At 41.1% G+C, this 14,622-nt stretch overlaps 1 protein-coding gene and 1 long non-coding RNA gene across 2 annotated transcripts; one reads left to right on the top strand and one right to left on the bottom strand.

The window, feature by feature from the left end:
* The first annotated feature begins 3,642 nt into the window (after positions 1-3,642).
* ela3l (elastase 3 like) lies at positions 3,643-6,439 on the top strand. Its single transcript, XM_085294051.1, has 8 exons — positions 3,643-3,743; positions 3,942-4,030; positions 4,251-4,348; positions 4,543-4,671; positions 5,175-5,311; positions 5,682-5,827; positions 6,134-6,286; positions 6,383-6,439. Exons 1-8 carry the CDS (start codon positions 3,704-3,706, stop codon positions 6,398-6,400), a joined length of 810 nt encoding a protein of 269 aa, XP_085150177.1. The 5' UTR covers positions 3,643-3,703; the 3' UTR covers positions 6,401-6,439.
* A 3,766-nt stretch (positions 6,440-10,205) lies between these two features.
* On the bottom strand, positions 10,206-13,333 carry LOC146562358 (uncharacterized). Its single transcript, XR_014894640.1, has 2 exons — positions 10,408-13,333; positions 10,206-10,314 (listed from the first exon to the last, which is right to left on the bottom strand). It is a non-coding gene; the product is annotated as an uncharacterized LOC146562358 (long non-coding RNA).
* Between the last annotated feature and the right edge of the window lie 1,289 nt (positions 13,334-14,622).

Below are 14,622 nucleotides of genomic sequence, written 5' to 3'. Positions count from 1 at the left end.
GCAGAGAAATACACAGGATTTATGCAGTGCGGGAGAAAAACCTTCAACCTTTGGACCCTTGTTAAGTAACTGAATCCACGCACTAAACAATACAGTACTAGCAGAATACAAGTCTAGTAAATCATTAACAAGTGGAGCAGGAAAAAAGCAAAACATGGCCATCTTCATAATATGTTAGCCTTGATATCTTAAGTTTAGCAAACAGACAAAAAACATTTTCACTATTTACCTACATACAATCAAATGAATGAAATGAAATGAGCTGCTCTGGGTGTGAAATCAGTCAAAAAGGATAAGCTCATGAACTGAAAAAGCCATGTAACGTTATGATCCGGTTTTTTATTAATAATGTAAATGTCTGTGCCACTGCCCACAGTGAGAGCATGTTTACTGCTTTCATCTGATCCTGTTCTGCTCTGCATAGCTTCACATAATGTGTGTTTTCCAATGCAGTCAAGGTCCCTGTGTATTTGTACTAAAATCAAATTATATAAAATGTCTGTAATTACTGTAAATGTTATTATACGTAGCAGTAGGTTACACTGCTTGTTATCTCTTTCATGTGGACTGATGAAAGTAGAGATTGCAATGAACTGGTGCTGACTGCAAAAGTATGTGTATAAACAAAGGTGATGAGGAATATTTTTAGTGTAATTCCAGTGGTAGCTGCATGTACGATGTTCCACTCTTGCTCTAAAAAGACTCAGTGGCACAAAAAATTAATTACTCCGAACTAACGTGCAGATACGAGTGCAAAAGATGTTTTGGGAGATGTTTTATGCGGGAATATGCAGCATGTTTAAAATGCCATGTTTGATAGAAGCTATGCAGCAGTGAGTGTAAACTGTAGTGACATAAACATACTGGACACAAATGCAAAATTAGGTGAAGAACATATGAACGCTGTAAACAGATCTTAATAGACGGCACCAATTCCCACTACTCCTCTTCATTCTAACACTGAAAATGAGAGAGCAGGCAAGTATGTGCAAGACCTGTAAGACCAGTTTGGTCATGATGTGCTCACGAGAATTAATGAAATTAGTATTCCCCGTCCTGGGAGTATTAAAGCACAGTTAGCAATGAATTTTATACCCGCAGTAAACAAAGACACAGAAATAAAATAAACATGCAACAATCAACCCAAACGAGAAAGCAGGGAAAGGCTTCTGGTAAAATCAGCATCAAAGATAAAAGCAAATCAGCAGCAGACAGCCGACAGATTTACTTGAGCCCTCTGGCTCAAAGCACTCTGCCTATGGCAACTAAGGCAGCCACTGGAAAGTACAGCTGTGTATTTTTTTAAAGGCAGAAAGCTAAACATTTGGGACATTAGTGGGTTCAGACTGGGCTGAACTATTGCTACAAACCAAAAGACACACTCATACAGGCATACCACATACCAGTGACAGAGGTATGCAAGAGAAAATTAGTTCAAAAACCACACAGCTGGCTGTAGCCAAAAGCACACAATAATATTTATACATTACTGCAAAATGTCTCTTGTTTGTGCCACTTGACAACGGCAATGGCCAGTGCAGTGTTTACTGCCCCAGTGTGACACAAACCAACCATAAACCTCGCACTCGGTGTCATTCGGAGTTCAGCTGCACTTCTGATGGGGGGAAGCGGCCTGAACTGTGTCTGTTACAAACCCCCAGGAGTGGGGTGAGGAAAGGGGGGGGTGGGTAGGGTTCCAGTAAATGAGGTGTTGTGCTTTCCTCAGCCATAAAAGCAGTGAGCCTCGTCTCAGCACACGACAGGCTACCTTCTACTTCGTATAAACAGGAGTTAGTGGTAGGGAGTATATTTGGGTAATCAGAGGTTTTGGGCTAAATAAGAAGGCGGGTAAGAGTTTAGGTCAGGTCTATGTGTTTTCCTACAGAAACAACCCCCCCCCCCCCCCCCCCCCCCCCGTTCTGTACAGCTGTATCACTTCAACATCCACCTCACTTCATTATCTTGCCACTATCAAATTAATGAATACAGGAGGTTTAATCAGAAAATGGAAGGGGAAAGGAGGCATCTGCTTTGGACACTGGCTTGTAATAAGTATAACAATGTTTTTTTTTAATTAGAAGACTGATTTTAATTAGATTTCAAATAATTATATATATAAATACATATGATAGCTGTAGAGGAGTTCTCACACACACACACACACACACACACACACTAAGGTGCACTTACACTCGCGCCAACACACTCAGACATGCACGCAAACACAAGCACACATAAGCCGGGGATGTCTAAGCTTGTTTGCTGTAGTTGCCTTTCAAGTGTTTTTTATTTCTTCCCATGGAGAATTTGCTTGTTTTGTAAACTCTAAATGAGCAGCTGTAACCCAACATTTAAGCAAAGTTGTTTCTGTAGGTTCAAGTGTTGTTACGAGTTGCACATGTTCATGGCAAAGGTGTTCTCAGTGGAGAACAAATATGTCTCCAAGTCTTGTCGGACCTCTTTTTCAGACCCACTTCACAGAAGTTGATTTTCTGAATGACTCACGTTACAAATGCATACATAATCAAGTACAGCATGATTTTCTGTTAATCTTCTTTCTTTCCTCTTTTTCTTTTTTTTTTAAATAAATGACTATAGATCAGTTTGGTGTCTAAGCAGATAAATTGTCCCATCTAGTGGTGAACCAGGAAACTAAATGATTCATGAGCAAGAAGTCCAGTCTGCCATCTGAAGTAGTGTGACATTGATTTTGATTACAGCACAGTGTTTGCTTCAGGAAGTCTCAAATGTAAGACAGGACTCCTGTAACCTTAATAATTTAAATACCTAGACAGATTTAGTGTGTCTGCCTGCTGAGTCACCCCAGACACTTTCATATCTCAGAAGTTGTATCTGTGTCCTCCAAGTCTCATAATTTATTCAGGTTCTATCCATTCATTCAAGTCATCGTAACGAGGTGGGTCGGTGTTTTCATCAGTACATTTAACTTCACAACAGCTGATATACAGCATAGCTATAGCAAGACTGTTCAAACCTGAAAGATGCTGAGCTGACATATATGCTCATACATATGGCCAATGTGTCTTGTGTTTCTGACGCTGCAGAATTTGCATTAGAGCTGTTTGTGGTGTAAGAAAAGACTGTAACGCAGCCATCAATATTTTCTGCATCAATGACAACATCTGTTTCTCATAACTTTGTTGTCCTTTACCTTACTCATGCTTCTTAATTAGATTTTTTTTTTTTTTGCATGTGTGTGTGTTTCAATTCTGAGAAAACAAGCTAGTGCCAGATGTCGGCTTCCCATGGTGTTATGCAAGCATTTAATTCCAGCTTTCAGGGAAAAGGTTTTAATCACAGAAAGTGTAAAGGTGAATTTCAATGCAGAATCATAATGCTACAGAGGTGAATGTACCTTCAGTATTTACAAACTTAAACACACTTTCCTTTTATGAATGAGAAAACTCTTGGCGCTCTTGTGCATACATGGTTTCTGTACATTGTACCCATTGTAATTCTACAGGAAGGCCATGAGAAATGTTCCTAAAAACACACCTGTGTGATCCGTCAGCCACACAGACAAACACTGACCCTCTTTGCCATTGGTCCATCTTCATCCCGGAGAGGTGCAGCCAAACCAATGGTAGTACGTGTTGCTGCATTCAGAGCAGGCGTTGCCTGTGGGGGAAAGTTTAAAAGAGAACGTGTGTCCTCTTGTCCCTCAGCAGAAGCATCAATCAACATGATCCCCATTGTGCTGGCCTCAGTGCTCATTGCTGGCGGTAAGAACATCTGGCATTTTCTAATTCTGTGTGTAATTGTTTCTGCCGTTTTGCAAGTAATGTAAGCGCGGATACCTGCCTGCTCATTACCACACAGGGAGCTCGCCCCCCTGCGGTCCTTTATCAAAAAGAAAAATGATGCAGTTTAAAAGTTTTTCCCGTGTCTCTAAAGCTCACTTCTATCCCCTCTTCGTCCAGCCCTTGGGTGTGGTACACCACCCATTCCGCCCCTGACTTCCCGTGTGGTCAACGGAGTCGATGCCAGGCCTCACAGCTGGCCCTGGCAGGTAGGCTAATATGTACACATCTGTCTGTGTTTTTATACTTACCGGCAAACCTCATGGGTAGAGCATCTGGCTTATTTGTTGTCATACCCAGTGGCTATTGGAAATCCTCTAATTAAAAGAGTGGCTTTTGAATTTAATCTGCACACAGTGCAGTCCATCTATTCATCAGCAACCTGCTGCTTATACTCCGTCCTTTTTGCTGTCCTTTCTTCACCTCCAGATCTCCCTACAGTATGACAAGGACGGCGAGTGGAGGCACACTTGTGGGGGAACTCTGATTGCTGCCAACTGGGTCATGACTGCTGCTCACTGTATTAAGTATGAGCAGCAGAGGAATACAAAGACACAAAACACAAAAACACAACCACCAGTGGACAAATTAAATTCTGGTCCCCAACCCCACATTAAATCCTGTGGGAATTCAATTCAACCAATCACCGCACTATTCAGCTATTTGTACAAACTCCTCTGTCTGGTAGACTCCAGCCTTGACATTCTGCTCTCTCCCACAGTACCGCGTTGTCCTACAGGGTGTATGTGGGCAAATACAACCTGGTGGAGGAAGAGGCTGGCTCCAAGGCTATCCTGCCTGAGAAGATTATTGTCCATGAGAAATGGAACCCTATCTTTGTGGCCTTCGGGTAACACAATCACCACCTCACAATACTGAGAGCAAAGACAGTCTCCTACATATAGTACATCATCATCTCTGTAAAAGTGTATCAATATAGCGTATGGGAACAGGGCTCGAATTACATTTACTTGCTTCAGTCTAAATCATATCCATGAAGAATGTCGACATTTTTATACATGTCAAAGATCTGCTGAGTAAATGAGAAAAAAAGACTGAACCATTTAAAAATATTATTATATTGGTTAATTTTCTTTAAAAAAACAAGTTGACTTTTTCATGCAATAGAGTTCAAAGATTGTAAAGATTGTAATTGAATACATTAATTATTCAGTATTTTTAGACATACAGTAATAGCAAACAGAAAGGACGCAGGAATACAGACTGTACTCTTTCCCATTATCTTATCTGCCTGTGTTTCGCTCTCTTTGCTTTTTGCTCTGGAGGATAATTTTAAATTGCCTGTCAGTACGAACCCCTCACACAGTCTCTCTCCCTCTGTCTCTCTTGCAGTAACGATATCGCCTTGATCAAACTGTCAGAGTCTGCGACTTTGAGCGACCAGGTGCAGTTGGCATGTATCCCCCCTGCTGGCACTGTCTTGTCCAACCTCTACCCCTGCTACATCACTGGATGGGGAAGACTGTACAGTAAGTCGTTGTTTAAAGAAGGCCGAGCTATGTTTATGTGTCTGTTGAGGTATTTACTTTGTTTTTGGTTTTTTTCTTAGTTTGGTATCTACGGGATATTTTATTGTCCTTTAGAGCATTTAGTGCATCTGTGAGATGCATGGATTTATAACGAGCTGTGAGTAAGCATATCTAATTGGGGTAACCTCCAAAGTTCAGATGAAAATCAAATGCATGATATTTTTTGCTGGAAGTTTTAGGGAGGAGGATTATTCCTAAATTGAAAAATGTGGGTCAGACAGTGAATTTGACGCTTTAAGAAATGCTGTAAATCAGCTTTGACTGCAGGCCGGTGTATGTGGATGATGTAGGCTCTGCCTGTGTGTCTTAGCCGGAGGCCCCATAGCTGATAAGCTGCAGCAAGCTTTGATGCCTGTGGCAGACTATGCCACCTGCTCCCAATCTGACTGGTGGGGTATCGCTGTAAGGACCACCATGGTGTGTGCTGGCGGAGATGGAATTGTGGCTGGATGCAACGTAAGTTTGCACTGTGTGTGTTTGTGTACATGGGAAGAGCTGTTTTCTATCGTGTGTTGAAAACTCAAAGCAAATTTGAATGTAATGTGTTCAACTACAAATATACACAGGTAATCACATTTTTCAGAGATTTTATGTTCAAGCTGACAAGAACTGACTTTTTAAAAAAATTAAATTTCAATCATAACTATAAACAACAGTCCTGATTGCAGTTATTTTCTGCCATACCATACACTATTTTAATAAAATGCACAAAACATTAGATCTTCTCTATCTACTTCTATGTCTATTCCCTACTTTCTCCAGGGTGACTCCGGTGGCCCTCTGAACTGTCAGAACGCTGAAGGTGTCTGGGAGGTGCACGGTATTGCTAGCTTTGTGTCCGCCCTTGGCTGCAACTATGAGAAGAAACCCACTGTCTTCACCAGAGTCTCTGCCTTCAACGACTGGATTGACCAGGTAACCAGAACCACAGCTGCTTGTAAACAAACATCTCTTGTTCTAATTCTCTTTCCTCTTTTCCTATTTTAAGTAATGACTCATTCCTTCTTGCAGGTTATGATGAGCAACTAAGGAAGATGGCAATAAATAAATTTTTAAAGAAGACCTGGAGAGCTGCGTGTATTTTGTGTGTTATTTCAATACCCATCACATTAAAGCACACTCAGGTCTGACAAACTCGAATTCAAATTTCATTAAAAAAAAAGAGAGAAAAATAAAAGAAAGAAACTGGGCATCTCTACAGCAAATTATTTTACCCTGTTCATAAAAGTTTGCCAGGCATGGAAACAATGTCACCCGTCGTCCAGCAGGTGTCCTCGTACACTCTTGATAGGTTAAATTGGTTCTGACAGCTTTCCAAAGCAGGATTCTGTGTATTGTTTATGCCTGGAACAAACGCAGCAAACACAAGATATTTCCCTCAAATAGCTCACTGTAGTCAAGCATGTGATTCATAAAAATAAATATGCAGTGATATTTTAAATAGCAACTTTCATATTGAGAGTAAGTGACTGATATTTGTTGTGAAGAAGAAGAAAAAAGACTATCCTGCAAGAACCTGTCCTGGTTTGATACTCTATCCTGTATTTTCAGCACAGGGGACCGCAATACTCTGCTGGGAATTTCTTCATTAAAAACAGTGCTCTGAAAATGAAGAAGGCCAGAATGAAAAAAAAAGTTAAGATTCTGTCTTTTGTTTATGCTGTGATGAGATGATAGAAGCAGTAATGAGAGAAAGATGGGGATGGATTGGGTTGGGAGGGGAAGATTAAAAAAAATTAATTGCTTCTCACTACTGTCTTTTCTGTTTCACTCTTTCTTTCTTTTCTCTCTCTCCCTCTCTCTGTCACATTGGCGAGACACACACATATGCGCACACTTATAAGCTTTGGCAGGTTAATGGAGGTAATGTGAATGCCTGTGACGCATTCATTAGACATGACACGTCCTGCAAGAGCGAGTAATAATGAAGTCGTGTGTGTGTGTGTGTGTGTGTAAAGAGCAGACAGAAGCACAGACATGAAGGCACTGTTTTGCTGCATATCCATGATTCTCAGGCTGTATTTGATCTCATCTCTGATGTAATGAATCACACATCTTTTGGGGCTTTCACATGAAGCATCAGCCTGTGATCCATTCTAATTATTTCCTCCGAGGTCCCATGTAGGCTGAGCCTACACTAATTTAGTGATCCTTAAAAATATACCTGATAAGGCAACTCTAAGGGTATACTGATTTTTTTAATACAGTTTACAACTAAAACCCACAGATTACAAATATAATTGTTATTCATTATTGTAATAATCAAGATAATGTAGCGGAGGAATATCACAACATCAAATCAGCTATAGTTACACATGACATGACATGAATGGACTAAAAATGTAATAGCAACTAGATGAAAGCAATAAATCTTGACTATTATTAATAAAAACTTTCAAACATGACAGGTAGCATGTGATGCTCCAGGATGAATCACATCTTTAGCACATTTGCTGCTGTATTTAATTCCATTTTAATTCCATTTATCAACTAGATCTTGTAGCAGTTATTACACTGCCATCCCCTGTTCAGTACTTGAAATATAGCTTAAATGTGCAGCAGTGTATGAGCCACTGATTAAACTACTGCAGTCTGGATTTGTTCCCCTGAAAAACTTCTCTGTGCAACCGGCAGTGAGAGTGAGCGTGGGACCACAAAAGATTTCTTTGTGTCTGTCTGAACTCTGGGTCAGGATAGCTCCCTCCCATCTTTCACACACACACACACACACACACACACACACACACACACACACACACACACACACACACACACGTGGCTTTCAGTCTTTGTGAGGACACACAGTGACATTCCCTGTTGCTCCTTACCCTTTATCCCTAACCGTCACAATTACCAAATGATCACCCGAACCCTAACATACTCGGCACTGTTGGGCCAAAATGCCCTCACTTTTTCAAAGACGTCCTTCATTCCAGAAAAGAAGGACAGACAAGTGTTTGCACACATACCGTGGATGAGAGGGAGACCGAGAGAATAGAGCAGAATCCCCCAGGGACACCCTGCTGTTGTGTTGAATACCAATGAGGAAAATGGAGTCAACGAATTTAAGGTCTGTGTGGCTTCTGCTCAGCTGCGTGCTTTTTAGTAGGTAGTTGTGACTGACTCCAGTTAACCATATACAGTAAAAAACATTAATATTAGAATATAACTGCAGCTTTATTGTGTATTTCTATAAGTAAAGCATATTTTTAACAACACTCTCAGATTGTGTCAAAAGATTCTTTCAAACTGTCCTAACTTCTTTGCAAAGTTCCAGCAGCTAGACCAAAGTTCTGTCCATTTAATCAAGACGAGATCTCTTTTATTGCATTGCACTGTCTTGTCACTGAATGTTTAGGCTGAACCTCTTGCACTGTGCACGCACTGGATCTTCACCGTTGTGACGGGGGGAAAGCCCTTGATGGGATGTTCCAGGAGCGTTTTTATAAATAGTCTGTAGTAACAGGCTGAGGGAGGGGAGGAAAGGGGAGGGGCAGGCGGGGATGATGAGCAGCCACAATGACAGAAGCATCTCCGCTCTGTCGCCCTGCGCCTGTCAGCAGTCAGTCACTAACCGACTTGATTACAAGTCTGAAACTCCGCTAGTGACCAGGCCCACTGGTTGCTGCTGAACTACGCCCCACGGGCTCGCAGTTTGGTGACCTACTTCGGGGTAAAAGTTCCCTTTTTTTTTTTTTAAAGAAACGTCGCGGTGAACTTGCTGAAGATTTGGAAGTCATTCCTTATAATCCGTTTTGCTCTTGGGGTGCGCACCAAGACAACAAATGCGTGGACTCGAGGCTTCCGATTGGAGTGTCAAGTAGGCTGCTGTATTAAGTGTTTTTTGTTTGTTTTTGTTGTTGTTGGGTTTTTTTTTTTTAGGAACTTCAGTCACAGGATACGAGGGTGGGGGGTCGCTCATTCGGCTAGTCTGCAGCCAGGTGATGCATTATGCATAAGTAATCTTCTGTTTTCCATGTGGTGTCTGTTTTTGTTCGTGCCTACACTGTCCTCTTGTTTGATGTTGTAAGCATGCCATATTTTCATACATTTGCATCAGATTATTTGCATTTTGCCGCAAAAGGCCTGTATGTGACACCATTCACAGAGAACACACAACCTGGAGGCTCTATTGAACTGTTGAATTACTCTGGTTTCAGACTTAAATCTTAACTCTTTTCTGAGTCACTGAGCTCAGAGACATTGCATACTATAGTTATCTTTATATTGATTGTGCGCGTTTATGTTAAACCTAAAATCTATATGTTTTCTCGAGTTCTATATTTAATTTTTTTTTAAAAATATATTAAAATAAAATTAGATTTTAAAAATTCTAAATATTAAGGCTATCCGAAAAACATGTGGTCGTTTTGAATTTGATGATGCAATATGTGTTTTAAACAAGCTGGCCCACTGGATTGGTAAATATGCCTCTGGCGGAGTAGGCCATGGTCCTTTTTCCTCTTCAGCCTGGAGCGCAGAGTCCATTTAAAAAAAAAAAAAAAAAAAAAAAAAAAAAAAGAATTTCAAAGTTTTTATTGCCATGGTTATCAGTGTGTTGCATCACCTCTTCTGTAAGAACCAGAGAGCCTAAGACATCAATTTTGAAAGACAAATGTTTTCCCATTCTTGATTGATATTGGATACCAAATGCTTAACAGTTAGGTGCCTCATTTGACCTATATTACCTTGATAAAACCTCAGACTTTTTCAGTCTTTGACTGGTGGGGAAAAATAGGAAGGCTAATGTTACGTAAGGCCCAAAATGGCCTCCGTACAAGAAAGTAGTAGCTCTAATATTGACCAGTAACGAACCACCACACGCACACTGTAATGGGTTACACAAGATTTATTTGTTCTTTCTCCGGGTAAAACTACTGGCTGAAGACACAACTCTGGCCAGGAATCCAAGGCCCAAAGCCACCGCGGTCAGGGTTGTTAGCCTGGTTACAAACAGGGGAAAGGTGGTCACTTGGAAGAACAAGCAGCCAAAACGTATCAATCCTGCAGCTTCCTCAAAAAGGCTTGCCACCCACCTTTTCAGGCCTGACTTCGTTCGAGGCTGGGTCTCCACATCACATCCTGGGAGCTGGAACTTCCCCAAAACTGGTCCAGTTTCCTTGTCAGGGGCACAGAGAGTCTCCAGTCCAGTGTTTGTTTTCCTGCCTTCCAGCACATCCACTCACATCCCAATAAGAATGAGTCCTCCCTCCAACATCCTCAGTTTATTTTAAAAGCAAAACCAGGCCAGGTTAAAAATCTTTTCCATTAAAATGTGCACACTTCATCCTGGATCTTCGAAGCTTCCCTGCTTCACCAGTGTCCTACTAAAAAAACAACGACAACCCCTACTTCCTGTTTCCTCTCCCCTTTATAGAGAAGGGCTCCAATCCTCCCCAATCAGCTGCTCCCTGTATTCAACTCCAAATAGCTGGCAGCTGGACTAGAGTAGAATCTCCACTCCCACATGGGTGTGGCCCACACCTCACATCAAACACAAAAAACACCAAAGCATGCAATTAATACAAAACAAAATCTAAAGAAATGCCAACCCAAAAGCTTAGTGGGGATTCTCTCCATCCTTTTCCACCATGCTATACTCTGTAACACTAGCTTAGCACCAAGACTCTTGGGCAGTAGAGCTCATCCCCTGCTGTACAACATGCAGAATGTGGTTTGGGACTGTCTCGCTGAAATAAGCAATGCTTTCCCAAGAAAGCTTGAATGGCAAAATGTGCTGCTCCAAAAGCTGTGTATTTAAAAGTGAATGGGGCTTACAGATGGCCAAGTTACCCAAACCATGTGCACTAATGCAGCCTCATCGTCTCACAATCTCTGGCTTTTGAGCTGTATGATGAAAGTAAGCTGAGTGATTCAGCCTGGAGCTCAATGTGTATTTTTTTCAAGAATTCTAAAGTTTTGATTGGCCGACCAGAGGACAGTTTTCCACTTTGCCTCAGTCAATCCAAAATGAGCTCGCACCTAGAGAAGTCAGCTAAATTTTAACCTAGTTTATATTGTTTTTTCTTTTCATGTGTCAAAGTTTCAACTTTCACGTGAGGATGCAGCAACAATTTGTGTTGTTTAGAAGTGTTTCTAAAACCTACTGATGGCTCTTTGCATTGCAGTGTCATTTAAGGACCCGAAGGTCACAGCCTGTCAATACTTTCAGATGTATTTCTTTTATTTTTGAATGCCTTTGCTTTCTTCCAGCATTGCTATTAAAATGTATTCATCTTTTTAATGAGAACAAATTACCCTTGTATTTAGTAAGACGTGGACCACAATTACCTTCTCTGGGAAGTATGAGTTATGAAAATGTGTTATATTAGTGATAATGAATAACAACATGACTCCTCTTGTTATATGCACCAGTGATTGTCTGAAATTAACATAAGCATGCAGTGCTCTGATCTAATATATTGCTTACACTCATTTGATTTTCCCCCCTCTCTAGTAGACACATGCAGACTCTTCCCCATCACATTCCACTGCTATCTAATAACCTACAAATTCCTCGCTTTGGCTCTGATTGGAAATGTAAACCCAGTAGTCACACTTAGTGTGACTGTTGTGGGAAAAAAGAAACCCTTCCTCGTAGGGCTGTTCGATATAACGATATATATCGGGTGACGATATAAAAACGTCTATTGTTTCATTTTATGCTATCGTTTGTTTCATGGTGTCACAAAATAAACTGTTTACAGCAATATTTTTTTTCATCGTTTTTATGGTCACTGTAGTGGCTATATTAATTTCTTAAAGTTCTCTCTTTCTCTTATATTTAATATAACCACACTACAGACAGACAAGCGCCTGTTTTTATGCATTGTGTTTAGCAACAACTAGGTAACACCATCGCGTGTCCGCTTGTTTATGTTCCACATAAACCTTTCACAATAAAGCTCAAGATCCTGTTGAGACTTTTCAAAATAAACTGAATCACGTGAAAGAGTAGATTGTTTACGGATGAGAAGTAAAAAAAGAGCCGCCAGGTGCTAAAAAAATAAACCTTAGACTCAAACGTTAGAACAGGCTTTTCCCCGCAGCACGCCGTGTATTAAATGCTCACAAAGAAAACGGCGGCTGTTACAACTTATGTCTAAAAATGTGTAGTTTCATGCATCAGTTAAAACACTCGACTCCAGGTACATGACGCGCAGCTGGAAACACTTCCCGCAAGACGAGCTGCCCGAGATTCACAGAATTTACAGAAAATGTTACATTTTTGTGATTTATATCATTATCAGACAATAGAATTCTTATATCGGGATATGAGACATATGGGACATATCGCACAGCCCTACTTCCTCGGGTTGTTTTGGAAATATCCTGAAAAACTGTGCAGGCAGTTTTATTGACAGTTGTCCCAGTTAGTCATTATGAGGATAATTTTCCCCACAGTAGCCCCACCAGCATCCTGAGAGGGACCCATCTGGTGCAAAGTGAAACCAGCTTTGTGTGTTGGAAAGAAGATCAAATATATCACTGTCATCTACTGTATCTTGTAGCTATCCATCTTTATTTGGCTTGGTCATAAAATGCCTATAAAGGGAAGGATAACTTTGAAATGAGTTCTCAACAGTAGGCTTGGACTGTTGTGGTATTGCCCTCAGTTGGGGAGAAGAGGAAATATGTGGTCTCATTAGAAATGCATTAGAGGGAAGGGAGAGAGGTATAGAAGTGGGGAGATGAGCTCAAGTTTTTATCTGTTAAACTCTGAGAGGGAAAATATTCACACCCTCCATCTCATGCTTGAACTGGCTTCTCTTTCCCCCCCTTTCACTCTGTCAGTCTCTCTCTCTCTCTCTCACACACACACACCAGTACACCTCAGTGACCCATTTAATATCAGCCACAAAACTGGCAACTATATTCCCACATATTCCTCCTGAAAACACATCAATGCTAAAACTCATCCACAATAATTCAGCAAGAAAAAGTGCTTACCCGCACCTTCTTTATCAGCTTAATAACCTCTTTGCTCTCTGCCAGTATAAAGGAAACTGATAAAAAAAGGATGTTGTGACACACAAAGAGAGTTTCTTGTCCCGTAATGCCCTCCTGTTACACACTGATTATTCAAATTTAACAGTGGTCCTACAATGCTTTTTCTCTGCATCTGTCTGACACTTTTCCTTCACATTAGTAGCACTAAGAAATAATAATACTCCATTGTGTATCTTTATGAAAATATTCTGTAAGATCCCTTATTTAACACTGAAATAACACTTTCAACATAAAAAAGCCTGTTTGATACATATGTAGGTTGTTCCATATATAACACCTGCAGGAATGAAGCACCTTGGCCTACAGTCTAAGTTGTCAGAGGAAATAATCTGTACTGAGCTGACCTCGTTCATGGAAGCAGCATGCTCATATGATAGGCAGGTTAACTGCAGCCAAGTGTGTCGCAGCTTGAGTGTGTACTGGCAAAAGTGCATGAAATATGGATTGACCGTGTTCATGTTATGCATTTCCTTTCTTTTCAGGGATAATCTGTGGAGCTGGGGTATCTAACAGACCTCAGGCTGACCACCAGGATCTTGGAGACCACTGTCCCACCTACCATGGAGCATGAACTGAGAAATGGCCTGTCTATATGGAGCATCGTGGCCATTGTTTGCAACTCTGTGGTAGGCTTTCTCATCGTCATCCTGTTTGTCATCCTCTACAAGGCCTGCAAAGTACCTTCACACCAAGAGAAAGTGCCTGCTTTTGCAGCAAAGCTGGAGCAGAAGAAGGATGAACAGAAGTATATGCTGACTGCAGCCTAATCGAGACCCATAGGTATGAACTCTAATGGAGCTGGACATCATATATGCATGCCGTTACATTCCTACTGTATCTCCTTTTGTGTTACATAAATCACTGTTTACATCTCTGCATCTTGACTGTGCCAGTGAGTGAAGCTCAGAGTAAGCTAACTGCATTAAGAGTTGTGGCAAGACCAACAACAACAAGCGGGCCCAATCCTCTTATCTCTGCTGTGCATCGCGGGGACTGTCCATCTGTCAGTCAGTTTGGTTTTGCTCGGCACAGATTCACCATGATCTCCTCCTCTGCTCTGTTCCTTTTCAACCCTCCATCTGAAGCCACAGAGCGGATGTGGAGGACGAACAGCAAAGTTAACTGGGAGAGAGGAACTGAGGTGACAACGTTGGTCGAGAGGCACGAAGACATAAAATCACATTTTTAGTAGTAAAGAGAAAAAGCAACAGCAGCTGGGATATTTTTTTCCCCATAGCTGC

This window comes from Mchenga conophoros, linkage group LG12, assembly GCF_057382185.1.
Source record: "Mchenga conophoros isolate Kocher_MC1m ecotype Shallow Benthic linkage group LG12, M_conophoros_male_GT1.1, whole genome shotgun sequence".
NCBI lineage: Eukaryota > Metazoa > Chordata > Actinopteri > Cichliformes > Cichlidae > Mchenga > Mchenga conophoros.
The sequence above is the reverse complement of the archived record's forward strand: the minus strand, read 5'-3'. Positions and strand labels throughout refer to the sequence as shown.